Consider the following 13,836-nt stretch of genomic DNA (forward strand, 5'->3'; position numbering starts at 1 on the left):
GATATTTATTGCTTATTTACTTATTATTGTTATTTTCTTTTGCACTTGCGGTTTGTTGTCTTTTGTACATTAGCTGTTTGTCTGTCACATAAGGTGTGGTCTTACATTGATTCTACAAACATTTGTATTATGTTTCTTGGATTTACTAAATATGCCCGCAAGGAAATGAATCTCAGGGTTGTATATGGTGACACTTCTGTACTTTGGTAATAAATTTACTTTGACCTTTCAAGCTGAGACCCTTCATCACGACTGGAAAGAAAGGTGGGGGAGAGAGAGAGGGAGAGGGAGAGAGAGAGAGTTGCTATGTTTCTTACATGAAAATGGTAAAGGTACTTGAATAGAATAATCCAATTGGCTAGTTGTGATAAGAGTAAAATTTCCTTTCTCTTTTCAGCATTTTGGTGGTCAAGGCTACCAATATTAAATTTATACAGGCTGAAAAATTCTATAAGAGTGCTCAAATAATACAGGCAACATACACAAAATGCTGGAGAAACTCAGCAGGCCAGTCAGCATCTATGGAAAAGAATACAGTCGATGTTTTGAGCCAAGACCATTCGACAGGACACAAGAAAAAAAGCTGAGGAGTAGATTTAAAAGCTGGGGGGGGAGGAAAGATAAACAAAAGGTGATATGTGAAACCTGATGGGGGAAGGATGAAGTAGAGCTGGGAAGTTGATATGTGGAAGAGATACAGGGCTAGAGAAAGGGGAATCTGACAGAAGGCCACGGAAGAAAGAAAAGGGGGTAGGAGCACCAGAGGCAGAAGTTGGGTGGGCTAGGAGATGAAGTGAGAGAGGGAAAAGGGGATGGGGAATGGTAAGGGGGGGGGGGCATAATCGGAAGTTTGAGAAATCGACGTTCATGCCATCAGCTTTTTTTCTCCAGCCCTGCGGGAGGGTCTTAACCTGAAATGTCCACTCTACTCTTTTCCATAGATGCTGCCTGGCCTGCTGAGTTCCTCCAGCATTTTGTGTGTGGTGCTTGGATTTCCAGCATCTGTAAATTTTCTCTTGTGTCAAATAATTAGATTGTATATGAGACATTATGGCAATTATGAAGAATAGACACAATAACATTACAATGCAGACTTCCTTTCCATCCAGGGTTTGCAATATCACCAACAGAAATTACCTTGACCTTACCTGTTGATCCACTCCCACTGCATCCAAACCATCATACATAATGTCAACCCACCCATCTTTCGATGCAAGAACGAACAAGGACATCAGGGCCTATCAGTGTGAGAAGAAGAGATATTAGATCCAGTAACTTGTGATGAATCTTTAACTATGTAGGGGTGATCACTAAACTTAGCTTTGGCAATAGAATAAACCACTTTCTTGCAAAGTGACGTAAGCAACACTCATTCCAGCTCCAATCCTATCTAGAAAACACTCAATTATTTTGCCACCTGAACAGAGTACCCACCACTACAGGAGGATAACATTTTCACAGCCAAGATTTAATGAATGTCAAATATTAAAATTAACAAACCAATGATAAATGATTCACAATGTGGGACTGCCTACAGAGTTGGTATTCAAACTTTAAGTTTAAATTGGATCTCGGTAGAATATCTTAAAGTGGGGAAGGGCAAGGCAGGAGTGTTTCTCAAATTTCTCTCAGCTTATGAAAAACGAAGACAAAGGCAGAATTTTGGGAATCACTGATGGATTTTGAAGGGTCCGGGCTTGCTGAAATTCACGAAGAGACCCCATTGTAGCCCAGAAACCCCCTTAGTGAACATCTGTAATCCTGTGCCACGAAGGTGGAGGAGGCCAGGTAATTCAATTTATGGGGAGATTGGAGAATATCTGATGGATCAAGCAATTGAGGTGAATGGGGAATTGTCACAGAAGAGGAGTTAAAGCCAGCAGAGATCTACAATCATCACAATAAAGGGGAAAGGCCTGGTGGCCTACTGCTATTTTCTTGTGTTCAATGAATTTATAAGGAGAAGGTTTAGGAAGCAAAGGGATAATTTCTTAAAGTAGATTTATTTAAATGTTTTTGATTATTTATGTATTTTGGATGCTTATGGTTATATTTCCATTAAAAAATTATAATAGTTCTAATTGCTCTAATTATTTTTATATGTCCATGAATGTCAAGTATCTAAAAACTATTAAAAATCAATCGTAGCTTTGATAGAAGCCCAGCCTGTAGCACTTCCCGCCATTAGGATAATTCTAAGTTGGGTATGTCTCACTGCACAGACAAGGCCAGCTGCTGCTGGGGCCTGGAATATAAATGGTGAGTGGAATAGGCTCTCACCTTTAGGACAGTATATGGGGAACTATGAAGTGGAATCAGGCCAGCAAGAAGTGGCCCAATAACTCCAAACCACAACCAAGAACACATCACATATTTCTTAGATGTCAGTGTGTGACTCTGCTGGTAAAATTCTCTCTTTTGCATGAAGGATGAGCCATGGTTTGGATGATTACCACTTGCTCTCACAAAATGAGTCATGAGACACTGCAAGTTGCTGTAGAAGTTGTCCCTCAATAAGTGGTTAAATAGAGAGCTGCAAAGCTGCTATTAAAGAACATAATTTTTTTTTGATGCCTTGGCAAAAAATCACCTCAAAGAAAATTATCTCATGATATACTTGTGGGATGCTGCTTTACAAAGCAAAAGCTGAATATTCAAAATGGACACTGTCTTTGCCTATCTAACAACTGGAAGACCATGCTAAAATGGAGTTGGTTATGCTTTGAACTATTTTATATTATGGTCTAAGACTAAAAACTGAAGATAACTTCCTGAGATTTAGATCAATAAGCTTGAAATATCTGGATAACTTACTCGTTAATTGGGAAAGGGATTCTGGTTCAAGGTGACACACCCATCTGGAACCTGCTTTTCACATAACTGTGTGTTTTGTTGGCTCGAGGCACTCTCTAGCAGAAATTAGTGTTAGCTAAGTTTTAAACTGGCCATGAAACCTACAGCCTTCTGACTCAGAGGAAGGTGGCAAAGTCAACACCTTATTTGGAATGGCAATTAATTGTCAATGTCAATGTTAATTGTTGATGTTTTATTGTCAGTTTATATTGAAGGCAACCAAATCAAACAGCATGATAAATGTTAAATTTGGGTTCTCAGTCAGGTTTATGATGGGTTCTAGTTCTATCTGCTCCTTTTTTGTTGTACTTTTAGGCAACTTTTGAATCAGGGCAGCCTGCAGATAATGAACACTGAGCCGAACTGAAATATGCCTTTTGATTTTGTGTTTTATATTGTGTTTTTGCTCATTTTTTTAAAAAAATGGTGCCATTTGCACAATTCTTTTGTGCGTGGGGAGAAAGGGGGTTTGATGTTTTTCTTTGAATGGGTTTGTTCCATGGCTCTTTGTTTCATGTCTGTCTGTGGAGAACATGAATTTCAGGGTTGTATGTTGCATACATACTTTGATAATAAATGTACTTTGAATCTTTGAAAATGAGTTAACTTTTGGGTGTAGAAACGACTAATGAATATTGAGCAACTCTGATGTAAGGTTAATGCCTTCAGCTCCAGTACTTCATGGAGAGTTCAGAATGGTGTGGCTACATCAGCAAGCTTTCCAAATCCTGTCATACCTGCCCCAAATTGTCAAAGTTGTACTTGTGTCGGATCCACATGTAGTTGGCTTGAATGCAGTCAGATTTGTTGGTGACATTTCGTATGTCTTCCCCAAGGCAGAAGTAAAACTTCCCTTTGAAGAGCTGAAATAAAAATACACATCCGTACTTTAGAAAGGTTTTCTTTATCAAAATTGCCACAAATGAGGTACAATTATAGAATGGAACAGTACAGAAAGAAACCTTTTAGCACATTTTATTCTCTGAATCACTATGTAGTTAAACCCACTTTACTATCTTTGCTACACAGTGCTGCAATTTTTCTCTTCTTTAAGTATTAAGTAATTTATTTTTGAAAATTGCTGTTAACTCTATGCCAATCAATTTGTCAGGCACTGCATTCTAGATTATAATGTCATAAGTGTAAAAATGTCACTGTGGTATACAGCATAAAAACATGCTTTTTTGCCCTCCACTTCTAAACCAACCTTTTTTTGCCTATCTACCCTAATCCCGTTTGCTCACATTGTGACCATATTAAAAGTGCACGGAAGAACACAAATACTTCATTGATGAAGTGATTGGAAAGTGTCAGCTGGTCAGGCTTAGGTTTTTTGCAACAACCTTTCCTTAGTCTGACTCAGTAACAGGGAAAGAGGAGTAATCATCAAGCATAGGTAGGCATTTTCCAAAGAGTATGAATGGGGGGAAGAAGCTAAAATTAAATGTGGGTAAGCCTTGGGCTTCTAGGCAGATAGCATTGTCTCCAGCAGATCAAATATTTAAAAAAAAATCCATAACTTTGCAAAGATAATGGATCAACATTTAATAGACTTAATGGCAGATGCAGGAGAACTTATAATGGGAAAATAACAGAATAACTTAAATTTTAAATAAGTACTTTGCATTTATCCTGAGAATAGAAAACACATACACATCCACAAATAATGGGCAAACAAGGCTCAATTGTGTATGAGGATGTTTAATCAGTTCATTGTCAAGAAATAAAAAGTACAGATGCTGGATAGTTGAATTAAAAATGCTGGAAATATTCAGCAGGCATCTGCAGAGAGAGAAAAACAATGTTTCAACTCTGTTTCTTTGTCCACATATGCTGCCTGACCAGCTGAGCTTTCTTCAAGCAATTTTTTCATATCAAAATAATTATAATTAGCAAATATAAAATATGAAAGAATGAGATTAAAAGCTTGATTGATGAACAGAGAGCAAAGCAAATATAAAGGGAAGCAGAAAAGGTAGTAGATAGAATGAGATAGTGCCAGCTAAGGGAATGGGAAAAGCCAATGACAACTTAGCACCACGGGTGTGTGGTCCTGTGTCTTGTCATGGTGTTCCCAGAGACATAAAGAGCCCCATTCTGGTACTGAGCCTTACTCCAGGATACAGGAGGTGCAGCACTGAACACAAAAGATCCAACTCCAATACACAAAGAATCCAGACCAAGGATACATAAGTGCATCATTTTGAAGACAGAGAAGGACCCAAACTTGGGGCTGAGCCTCTTTCTAAGGTACAGAAGAGCCACGTCCCTGGGCAGGGCAGCCACACCCAAGAATGAGGTGAGCCACCTTTCTTATGGTAAGACTGTAAACCTCAGCTCAGAAGGTTCTGAATCTCTGTCCTCCACCATGAGAGACAGCACCCACAGTGAGCCCTCACTATTGTGCAAGGTGAACTCCATCTAACAGCCCCTTCCCTAGTTGGCTGAGTTGTCACCTCAGTATGGACTGCAACAGTGAGTCCCTAACTCAGTGTGCTGAGCAGACTTTAGAAACATACCTGCACACCCAGTATACCAAAGATGATGAAGAACGCACAGCAGATGACCACAATATTTCCGATAGGCTTCAGGGAGGACATCAGTGTTTCGACAACAAGCTTAAGGCCTGGTGCTCGGCTGATTACCCTGTGTGGAGCAAAAGAACTTGAAAGAGGGATGACTGACCATCTGAAGTGAGTTTTTCTGATATCAATGAATAAATGGTATACATTTTACACCAGTCTAAAGGCAAGTACTATTTTTTGATCTTTTTGTAGTTTTCTAACTATGTGGCCACCTACGTTCTTTTGGCAAGTTTTATCATGTTCTTGCTTTCTCAGATACCTTTGGAAAGCTCAGATACATATCAAAATGCATTACCCTTGTCAATAATGCAATTTAAAGAAAGTGATGAAGTTAGTTAATATAATTTTCCTTGAGCAAATTTTTTAATCGAATGTCTTTTACATCCAAGGTTACTGTTCATAAAATACTACAAAAATTTGAACAGATATCACAGGTAATACTCAACAAGTCAGAGAGCAGGGGAGAGAGAAACACTTCAGGTCAGTTCTGGCTCCATTGATGCTGCCTGATCTGTTGAGGTTTCTAACATTTCTGATCTTGAGTTTCAAATTTGGAATATTGTGTACAGTTCTAGTCACAGAATTATAGGAAAGATGTCAACAAAATAGAGAGAGTACAGAGGAGATTTACTTGACTGTTACCTGGGTTTCAGCACCTAAGTTACAGAGAAAGGTTGAACAAGTTAGGTCTTTATTCTTTGGAGCATAGAAGGTTGAGGGGGGACTTGATAGAGGTATTTAAAATTATGAGGGGGATAGGTCGAGTTGACATGGATAGGCTTTTTTCATTGAGAGTAGGGGAGATTCAAACAAGAGGACATGAGTTGAGAGTTAAGGGGCAAAAGTTTGGGGGTAACACGAGGGGAAACTTCTTTACTCAGAGAATGGTAGCTGTGTGGAATGAGCTTCCAGTAGAAGTGGTAGAGGCAGGTTCAATTTTGTCATTTAAAAAAGAATTGATAGGTATATGGACAGGAAAGGAATGGAGGGTTATGGGCTGAGTGCAGGTAGGTGGGATTAGCTGAGAATAAGCGTTCGGCATGGACTAGAAGGACTGAGATGGCCTGTTTCCGTGCTGTCATTGCTATATGGTTATATGGTTATTTAATTTCCCTTACATGGTTCCTATTAGGCTGTCTGACTTATATTAGGTTGTTACTTTTTTCTTTGTTAAATAGGTGTCCAACAGTTACAATTCACCACTACTTTAGAAACACCCCCATATTTAAGGGCAGTTTTCATTCTCAGAAATCTGGACTATGTCACATTCAGATTGGATGACATTTCTACTTTGTTCACTGCTGAATTTTTAAACGTGCGCTTTAGTATTTCCCCTATTTAATTTGGTAACTATTTAATGTTTTGATATAATGAATCATAGGAGCTTGTCAAAAGAAAAATCTGACACAAGTGACTAAAAGCTTCACCAAAGGGTTAGGTTTCAGGAATATTTTAAAAGAATGAAGGGAGATAGAGATACTAAGATTCCAAAGTTATTGCCTCAGCTGACAGAGACACAATTATCAATGTCAATCCACAGGAGACACAATTACCAATGTTAATCCACATTCACTGTTTAGGTTTGGAAGACATTTGTTGTGGGAGAGTGAAGGACTGGAGTAAATTACTAGTATAGGAAAGCGAAAGGCTACAATGGCACTCAAAGACAAGGATGCTAAATTTTCCATCCCTACAACCTAGGAGCTACCATAGACCAGAATAAATACTGATGTTATAATTTTGGATAATTTGTGGTAATTCCCTCTGATTGACAAAGTCTTTCAATTAACCGAAGGCAAGGTGACACATTCATCTGTAACCCCTATCCTTCACACTAAACATTTACTCCTTCCACAGTGCACTATGGCATCATCGTACATGATGAACTGCGGCACCTACCAACTTCCCTTCAACAGTAACACACACAAAATTCTGGAGGAACTCAGCAGGTCAGGCAGAATCTATGGAGGATAATACCTGACTTGCTGAGTTCCTCAAGCATTTTGTATGCATTTCTCAAGATTACCAGCATCTGCAGAATTTCTGTGTCTCCTTCAATAGTACCTTCCAATTTGCAGTCTCTTCCACCTGTAATCTACAGGTGACCACACAAGTATGTCATTGTAAAGGATGGTCTTTTGAGAGGTAATAATGGTGGATTTAAGGGCAGGGATTCAGTGACTGGAGCAAAGCCATTAACAACACCATTTAGCTCAGAGTAAAAAGGGAAGTGGGTAAGAGTTGGGTAAGAATTGCTCTGAGAGGCAGAATAGGGGCCTGAAGGATGGGGTGAACTTGGAGAGAGTAGTCGGGAAGAAAGGAATCTAGAGAAAGTTGGGAGAAAGGAATTCGCAGCATTCTCTGCAGAGCAGTCACTTGGTATGTCGGCCATACCCTTTTGCCTGTACGATTCATATCTCTTCAGTCCCTGTATATTTATGTGCCTTTCTAACAGACTCTAAATGGCACTATCAAGTCCGCTTGCACTACCCTAGCAGCTCGATCCAGGCACCTACAGCTCTCTGTGGAAAAAACTTGCCCCACACATACCCTTTCAACTAGAGGTTCTCTACCTTTTTTATGTCATGGACCCCAATAGTTAACTGAGGGGTCTGTGAACCACAGGTTTGGAATTCCTGCTTAAAACATTCTCCCTCTCACCTTAAATAGATGCTATCTAGTACTTAACATTTCTACCCTGGGAAAAAGTTTATGACTGTCTATCCTATTTATGCCTCACATAATCTCTAATTAGAGAGAGTGCAGAGACGATTTACTAGGATGTTACCTGGGTTTCAGCACTTAAGTTACAGAGAAAGGTTGAACAAGTTAGGTCTCTATTCATTGGAGTGTAGAAGGTTGAGGGGGGATTTGATCGAGGTATTTAAAATTTTGAGAGGGATAGATAGAGTTGACGTGGATAGGCAGTTTCCATTGAGAGTAGGGGAGATTCAAACGAGAGCACATGATTTGAGAGTTAGGGGGCAAAAGTTTAAGGGAAACACGAGGGGGTATTTCTTTACTCAGAGAGTGATAGCTGTGCGGAATGAGCTTCCTGTAGAAGTAGTAGAGGCCAGTTCAGTTGTGTCATTTAAGGTAAAATTGGATAGGTATATGGACAGGAAAGGAGTGGAGGGTTATGGGCTGAGTGCGGGTAGGTGGGACTAGGTGAGATTAAGAGTTCGGCACGGACTAGGAGGGCCGAGATGGCCTGTTTCTGTGCTGTGATTGTTATATGGTTATATGGTTATAAGTGTCTGTCAGGTTTCCCGACAGACTCCAATGGTCCAGACTAAACAACCTTTCCTTATGGATCATGCCCTCTAATCTAGGCAGGATCAATATACCAAATGTACCAAAGTTCTACATACTACTAAATATTAACAAAGCCAATTGAGGAAGTTCCTTGCTTTTCTTTGCAAGGTTCTTTACTGGCTGCCTGAAAGAGAAAATGGGTATTCATCCAAAAGGTGATACATTCATGGGTGCAGTTCATAGGTATTGCTTTGGAGTATTAGTTCTGATTTTTGCTCAAGTCTTTGGAGTGGACTCATTCAGTCAAACCAGCTGACACAGAAGTGAGATCCTTATCCCACTGAACTGGGGTCAGCACCTATATCTACAAAGAACTTAACTAAATGCCTGATGAAAGCTGCTGGCATACATGTCCAGAGTGCAGGTGACATGGAGGACTTGCAGGCCAGCAGCTTGCAATAGGGACCCCCTTCAGATCATGAGTTAAAATTGCAGCTAAACTCAGACCCCCTCAGAGCACATGCATTTGATTACCGGAGAGGCCGGAGGGTCCGCAACAGTCGAAGGACCCGCAACATTCCAAGGATCTTTGTTCCGCTGTCTGAGACCATGGAGACCAGAATATCGATGACTGATATCATCACCAGCAGCCCATCCAGAATGTTCCAAGAACTCTTGAGATAAGTCTGTGGACCGAAACAAAGTCCCATAGCCACCAGCTGCAAAGGAGATGAAGCAGTAAATGTTTACTACTGGAGAAAAGTAACCAGTGGTAATCTCACTAAACAAGGGATCCAACGATGTGGGATCCACAACTGAATAATTCTTGGCACTGACACCTACCTGGTAGGAAGACCAAAAGCATAGAATTGTAGAGTTATCTTTGGTCCAACTTGTCTATGCTGACCCTTGGGACTCACCTGAGATAGTCCCCTTTTCCTATATTTAACTCATAAAGCTCTAAATATTTTTTACCCATGTACCTGTCCAAATGTCTTTTTGAAGATTGTAATACTACTACTACTTCTAGTATAGTTACATATACTGACCTTCCTCTGTGAAGAAGTTGCCCCTCAGGTCTCATTTACATCTTTCCTATCTAAATGTAGAGGACTGCAGCAATTACCATGCTCTGGACTAAGGATGGTGCTGAGGGGTGCTGAGGGGTGTTGAAGGCCTCTGTGTGAGCATGTCAGAATGGTTGGCCCCACTGGTCAAGCACTAAATGGAGCGTCTCCTTTCTTAGAGCTCTCCCTGGGAATCCCACAACCTTCACTTCTCCTACTGATGTGGGAGTTTATGTTGTGAGCCACATGTTGTGATTGGGTTGCAATATTTACATTAATTGTCTGTGCAACTTCAGCAGTTTGAGGAAATGAATTCAGCTTCAAAAATGAATCTGACAACAAAAAGTTAGAATCAATGAAGTTTCATGATGCTGTTGGACTGTTACAAAAGTTTGGGTTTTGTCCCATTCTAGTCTAAGTGTGATCCCAAGCAGTGAGGCTTAACCTACTTCCTACCACCCACGAACCTCCGTATCCAACACATCACTCTTTGTAACTTTGGGATCTACAACAGGATCCTACCACAAAGCACATCTTTCCCTCCCCAAGCTATTCCCCATTTCCTGTAGGGTTAGCTCTCTATGTGACTTCATTGTTCACTTGTCCCTCCGCATTTATATCCCTGCTTGCACCTATCTTTGAAAGTGGGACAAGTGCAACACTGCCTCTTCACCTCCTCCCTCACCAACATTTAAGACTCCAAACAGTCCTTCCAGGTGAGGAGACACTTCACCTGCGAATCTTTCAGGGTCATCTACTGTATCTGATACTCCTCGTGCAGCCTCCTTTACATTGGACTCAACCTAGCTTGTGAAACCGCTTTGTTGAGCACCTCTGTTCTGTTTGCCACAAAAAGTGGGATTTCCTGGTGGCCACACATTTCAATTTGACTTCCATTCCCACTCTGACATGTCGGTCAATGGCCCCCTCTATTGCCATAATCAGACCACACTCAGTTTGGAGAAATAGCACTTCATATTCTGTCTGGGTAGCCTCCAACCTGATAGAATGAGTTCCCAGTAATTTCTCACCACTCTCCCCTTTCACTCCTGTTCCATTTCCCTCTTACCCTCCTCTTACCCCTTCTTCTCATCACCTCCTTTTTCCCTTTCTTCCATGGTCCACTGTCCCCTCTTATCAGAGTCCTTCTTCTTCAGCCCCTCACCACTCCCTCCTATCACTGCCCAGCTTCTTAGTTCATCCACCCACCTCCCTACTCGCCTGGTCACACCTACCATCTGCCAGCTTATAATTCTGCTCTCCTCACCTTCGTATTTTGGCTTATTTCCCCTTCCTTTCCAGTCTCAATGAAGAGTCTTGGCCTGAAATGTCGACTGTATATGGTGTCTGGCTTGCTGAATCCCTCCAGCACTTTGTATGTGTGGCTTAACTCTCTTCACTGTGGCTTTGTGAATAACCCAGTTGTGTAATTTGCTTCTTATTATTCAAAATGAAGACCCACATCACCTTTAATAAGAACTCTCTGCTTCTGGTTTGCCAGACAGTTGAAAGGTTTGGATAAATGTTTGTTTACAGCTTATGCAGAATTTGCAAATTGAGGGAAATAATCGATTCCCATTCTCTTTTAACATAAGCAAATAGCAAGTATATTTTTCGGTATTTTCTTCATTGTTTCTTTCAAAATCTTTGGGAAATGGCTTATTCTTATTAGATGAATTTGTCTGGGGGATGGGAACCAGAGTAATAGGGCTGAGGATGGGAATGTTGGTTTAAAGCAGAGTTAGTGTATAGATAGACAGTCAGGAAGGACAGGCAGATGATAGGACAAAATTGCAATCAGTGAGATGGGTTGCAGTATAAAAGGTGGACAAAATTGAAAACTCTGACAAATACAGGACTGAAGGTGTTAATATCTGAAAGCACATAGTATCCGAAATAAGGTAGATGATCTTGTAGCACAGTTAAGAGATTGGCAGGTATGACATTATGAGTTTCACAGAGACATGGCTGAAAGATGATGGTAGTTGGGAGTTTAATATCAAAGGATACACAATCTATCAAATGGACAGGCAGATAGAGGAGGAGGAGAAGTGGCTGTGCTGGTAAAAATGAAACCAAATCTTTAGCAAGAGGTGACATAAGAATATGTAGAATCTTTGTGGGTAGACTTAAGAAACTGCAAGGGCAAGAAGACCTTGATAGGAGTTATTCATGGGTCTCCAAACAGTAGCCAGGATGTGGTCTACAAATTACAACGGGAGGTAGAAAAAGCATGTCAAAAAGCCAATATTATATTATTCATGAGGGAGTTCAATATGCAGATAGATTTGGAAAACCAAGTTGTTGCTGGATCCTAAGAGAGAGAAATTGTGATACGTACAACAAGGTGGAGGAACTCAGTAGTTCGCGTAGCAAACGTGGAAACGAGCAGTCAATGTTTCAGGCCGAGACCCTTCGTTAGGACTGAAGGACGAGGGGGCAGGAGCACTATGAAGAAGGTGGGGGGAGGGTGGGAAGGAGAAGGTTGGTAGGTGCCAGGTGAAAAACCAATCAGAGAAAACATCAAGGAGTGGGGGAGGGGAAGCAGGGAGGGGATAGGCAGGAAAGGTGAAGAAGGAATGTAAGGGGAAAACACTATGTGTAATAGAAGAAGGCAGAATCATGAGAGAGGTGATAGACAGCTGGAGGAGGCGGCGGAGTGAAACTGGGATGGGGGAAGGGAGAAGGAATAACCAGAAGTTGGAGAATTCAATGTTCATGCCAAGGGGCTGGAGACTACCTAGACTGTATATGAGGTGTTGCTTCTCTAACCTGATAAAGGGAAATACAGAGGCGTGAGAGAGGAGCTGGCCAAATTTGACTAGAGAGGAAACTAGCAGGGATGATGGCAGAGCAGCAATGGCTGGCGACTCTGGGTGCAATTTGGAAAGTGCAGAAAAGATACATTTCAAAGAAGAGGAAGTATTCTAAAGTCAGGATGATGCGATTGTGGCTGACAAGGGAAGTCAAAACCTACATAAAAGGGAAAGAGAAAGCATATAATAGAGGAAAAATTAGTGGGAAGTTAGAGGATTTGGAAATTTTTAAAAACCAAGAGAAGGCAACTAAAAAACTATGGGGGGGGGGAGATGAAATATGAAGGTAAGCTAGCCAATAATATCAAAAATGAAACCAAATGATTTTTTCAGATATATAAAGAGTAAAAGAGAGACAAGTGTAAATATTAGACCACTGGAAAATGATGCTGGAGAGATAGTAATGGGGACAAGGAAATGGATAAGTAATTTAATTCGAATTGAGTAAGTATTTTGCGTTAGCCTTCATTGTGGTAGACACAAGTAGTATGCTGGAAGTTCGAGAGTGTCAGGGGGCAGAAGAGAATACAGTTGATATTTCTAGGGAGATGATCCTTGAATATTTGAAATGTCTGAAAGTAGTTAAGTCACCTGGATGTGATGGACTACACCTCAGGGTCCTAAATGAGGCAGCTGAAGAGATTATGGATGCATTATTAATAATCTTTCACGAATCAATAGATTCTGGCATGGTTCTGGAGGACTGAAAAATTGCAACTGTCACTCTACTTTTCAAGAAGGGAGGGAGGCGCAAGAAAGGGAGGCCAGTTAGCCTGACCTCAGTGGGTGGGAAGATGTTGGAGTCAATTGTTAAGGATGTGGTTTCGGGGTGCTTGGAGGCACATGATAAAATAGGCCAAAGTCAGCATGGTTTCCTTAAGGAAAAATCCTGCCTGACAAATCTTTGTAATTCTTTGAAGAAATAACAAGCAGGATAGACAAAGGAAAACTGGTGGATGTTGTGTACTTGGATTTTCAGAAGACTTTTGACAAGGTGCCACACAGGAGGCAGCTTAACTAGAATCCAGGGTATTACAAGAAAGATAACAGCATGGATAGAGCATTGGCTGATTGGCAGGAGGCAAACTGAGGGAGTAAAGTGATCCTCTTCAGATTAGCTGCTAGTGAGTAGTAGTGTTCCACAGGAGTCTGTATCTGGACTGCTTATTTTTACATTTTATTTCAACGATTTGGATGGTGAAGTTGATGGCTTTGTGGCCAGGTCTGCAGACAATACAAACATAAGTGGAGGGGCAGATA

The 13,836-nt window shown here is 40.9% G+C and overlaps 1 protein-coding gene across 2 annotated transcripts in view; it reads right to left on the reverse strand.

Annotated features, from left to right (window-relative positions):
- Window positions 1-13,836, reverse strand: part of LOC132380187 (voltage-dependent T-type calcium channel subunit alpha-1G-like) — a 319,151-nt gene that overhangs the window by 98,472 nt on the left and 206,843 nt on the right. For both annotated transcript variants that reach the window (XM_059948872.1, XM_059948871.1), the window contains 4 exons: window positions 9,228-9,412; window positions 5,373-5,499; window positions 3,591-3,716; window positions 1,149-1,238 (listed from right to left, as the gene is read on the reverse strand). In XM_059948872.1, the coding sequence (XP_059804855.1) occupies window positions 1,149-1,238; window positions 3,591-3,716; window positions 5,373-5,499; window positions 9,228-9,412 (528 nt within the window). The remainder of the gene's footprint in view (window positions 1-1,148; window positions 1,239-3,590; window positions 3,717-5,372; window positions 5,500-9,227; window positions 9,413-13,836) is intronic.

The sequence above is a fragment of the Hypanus sabinus genome, chromosome 23, assembly GCF_030144855.1.
Source record: "Hypanus sabinus isolate sHypSab1 chromosome 23, sHypSab1.hap1, whole genome shotgun sequence".
NCBI lineage: Eukaryota > Metazoa > Chordata > Chondrichthyes > Myliobatiformes > Dasyatidae > Hypanus > Hypanus sabinus.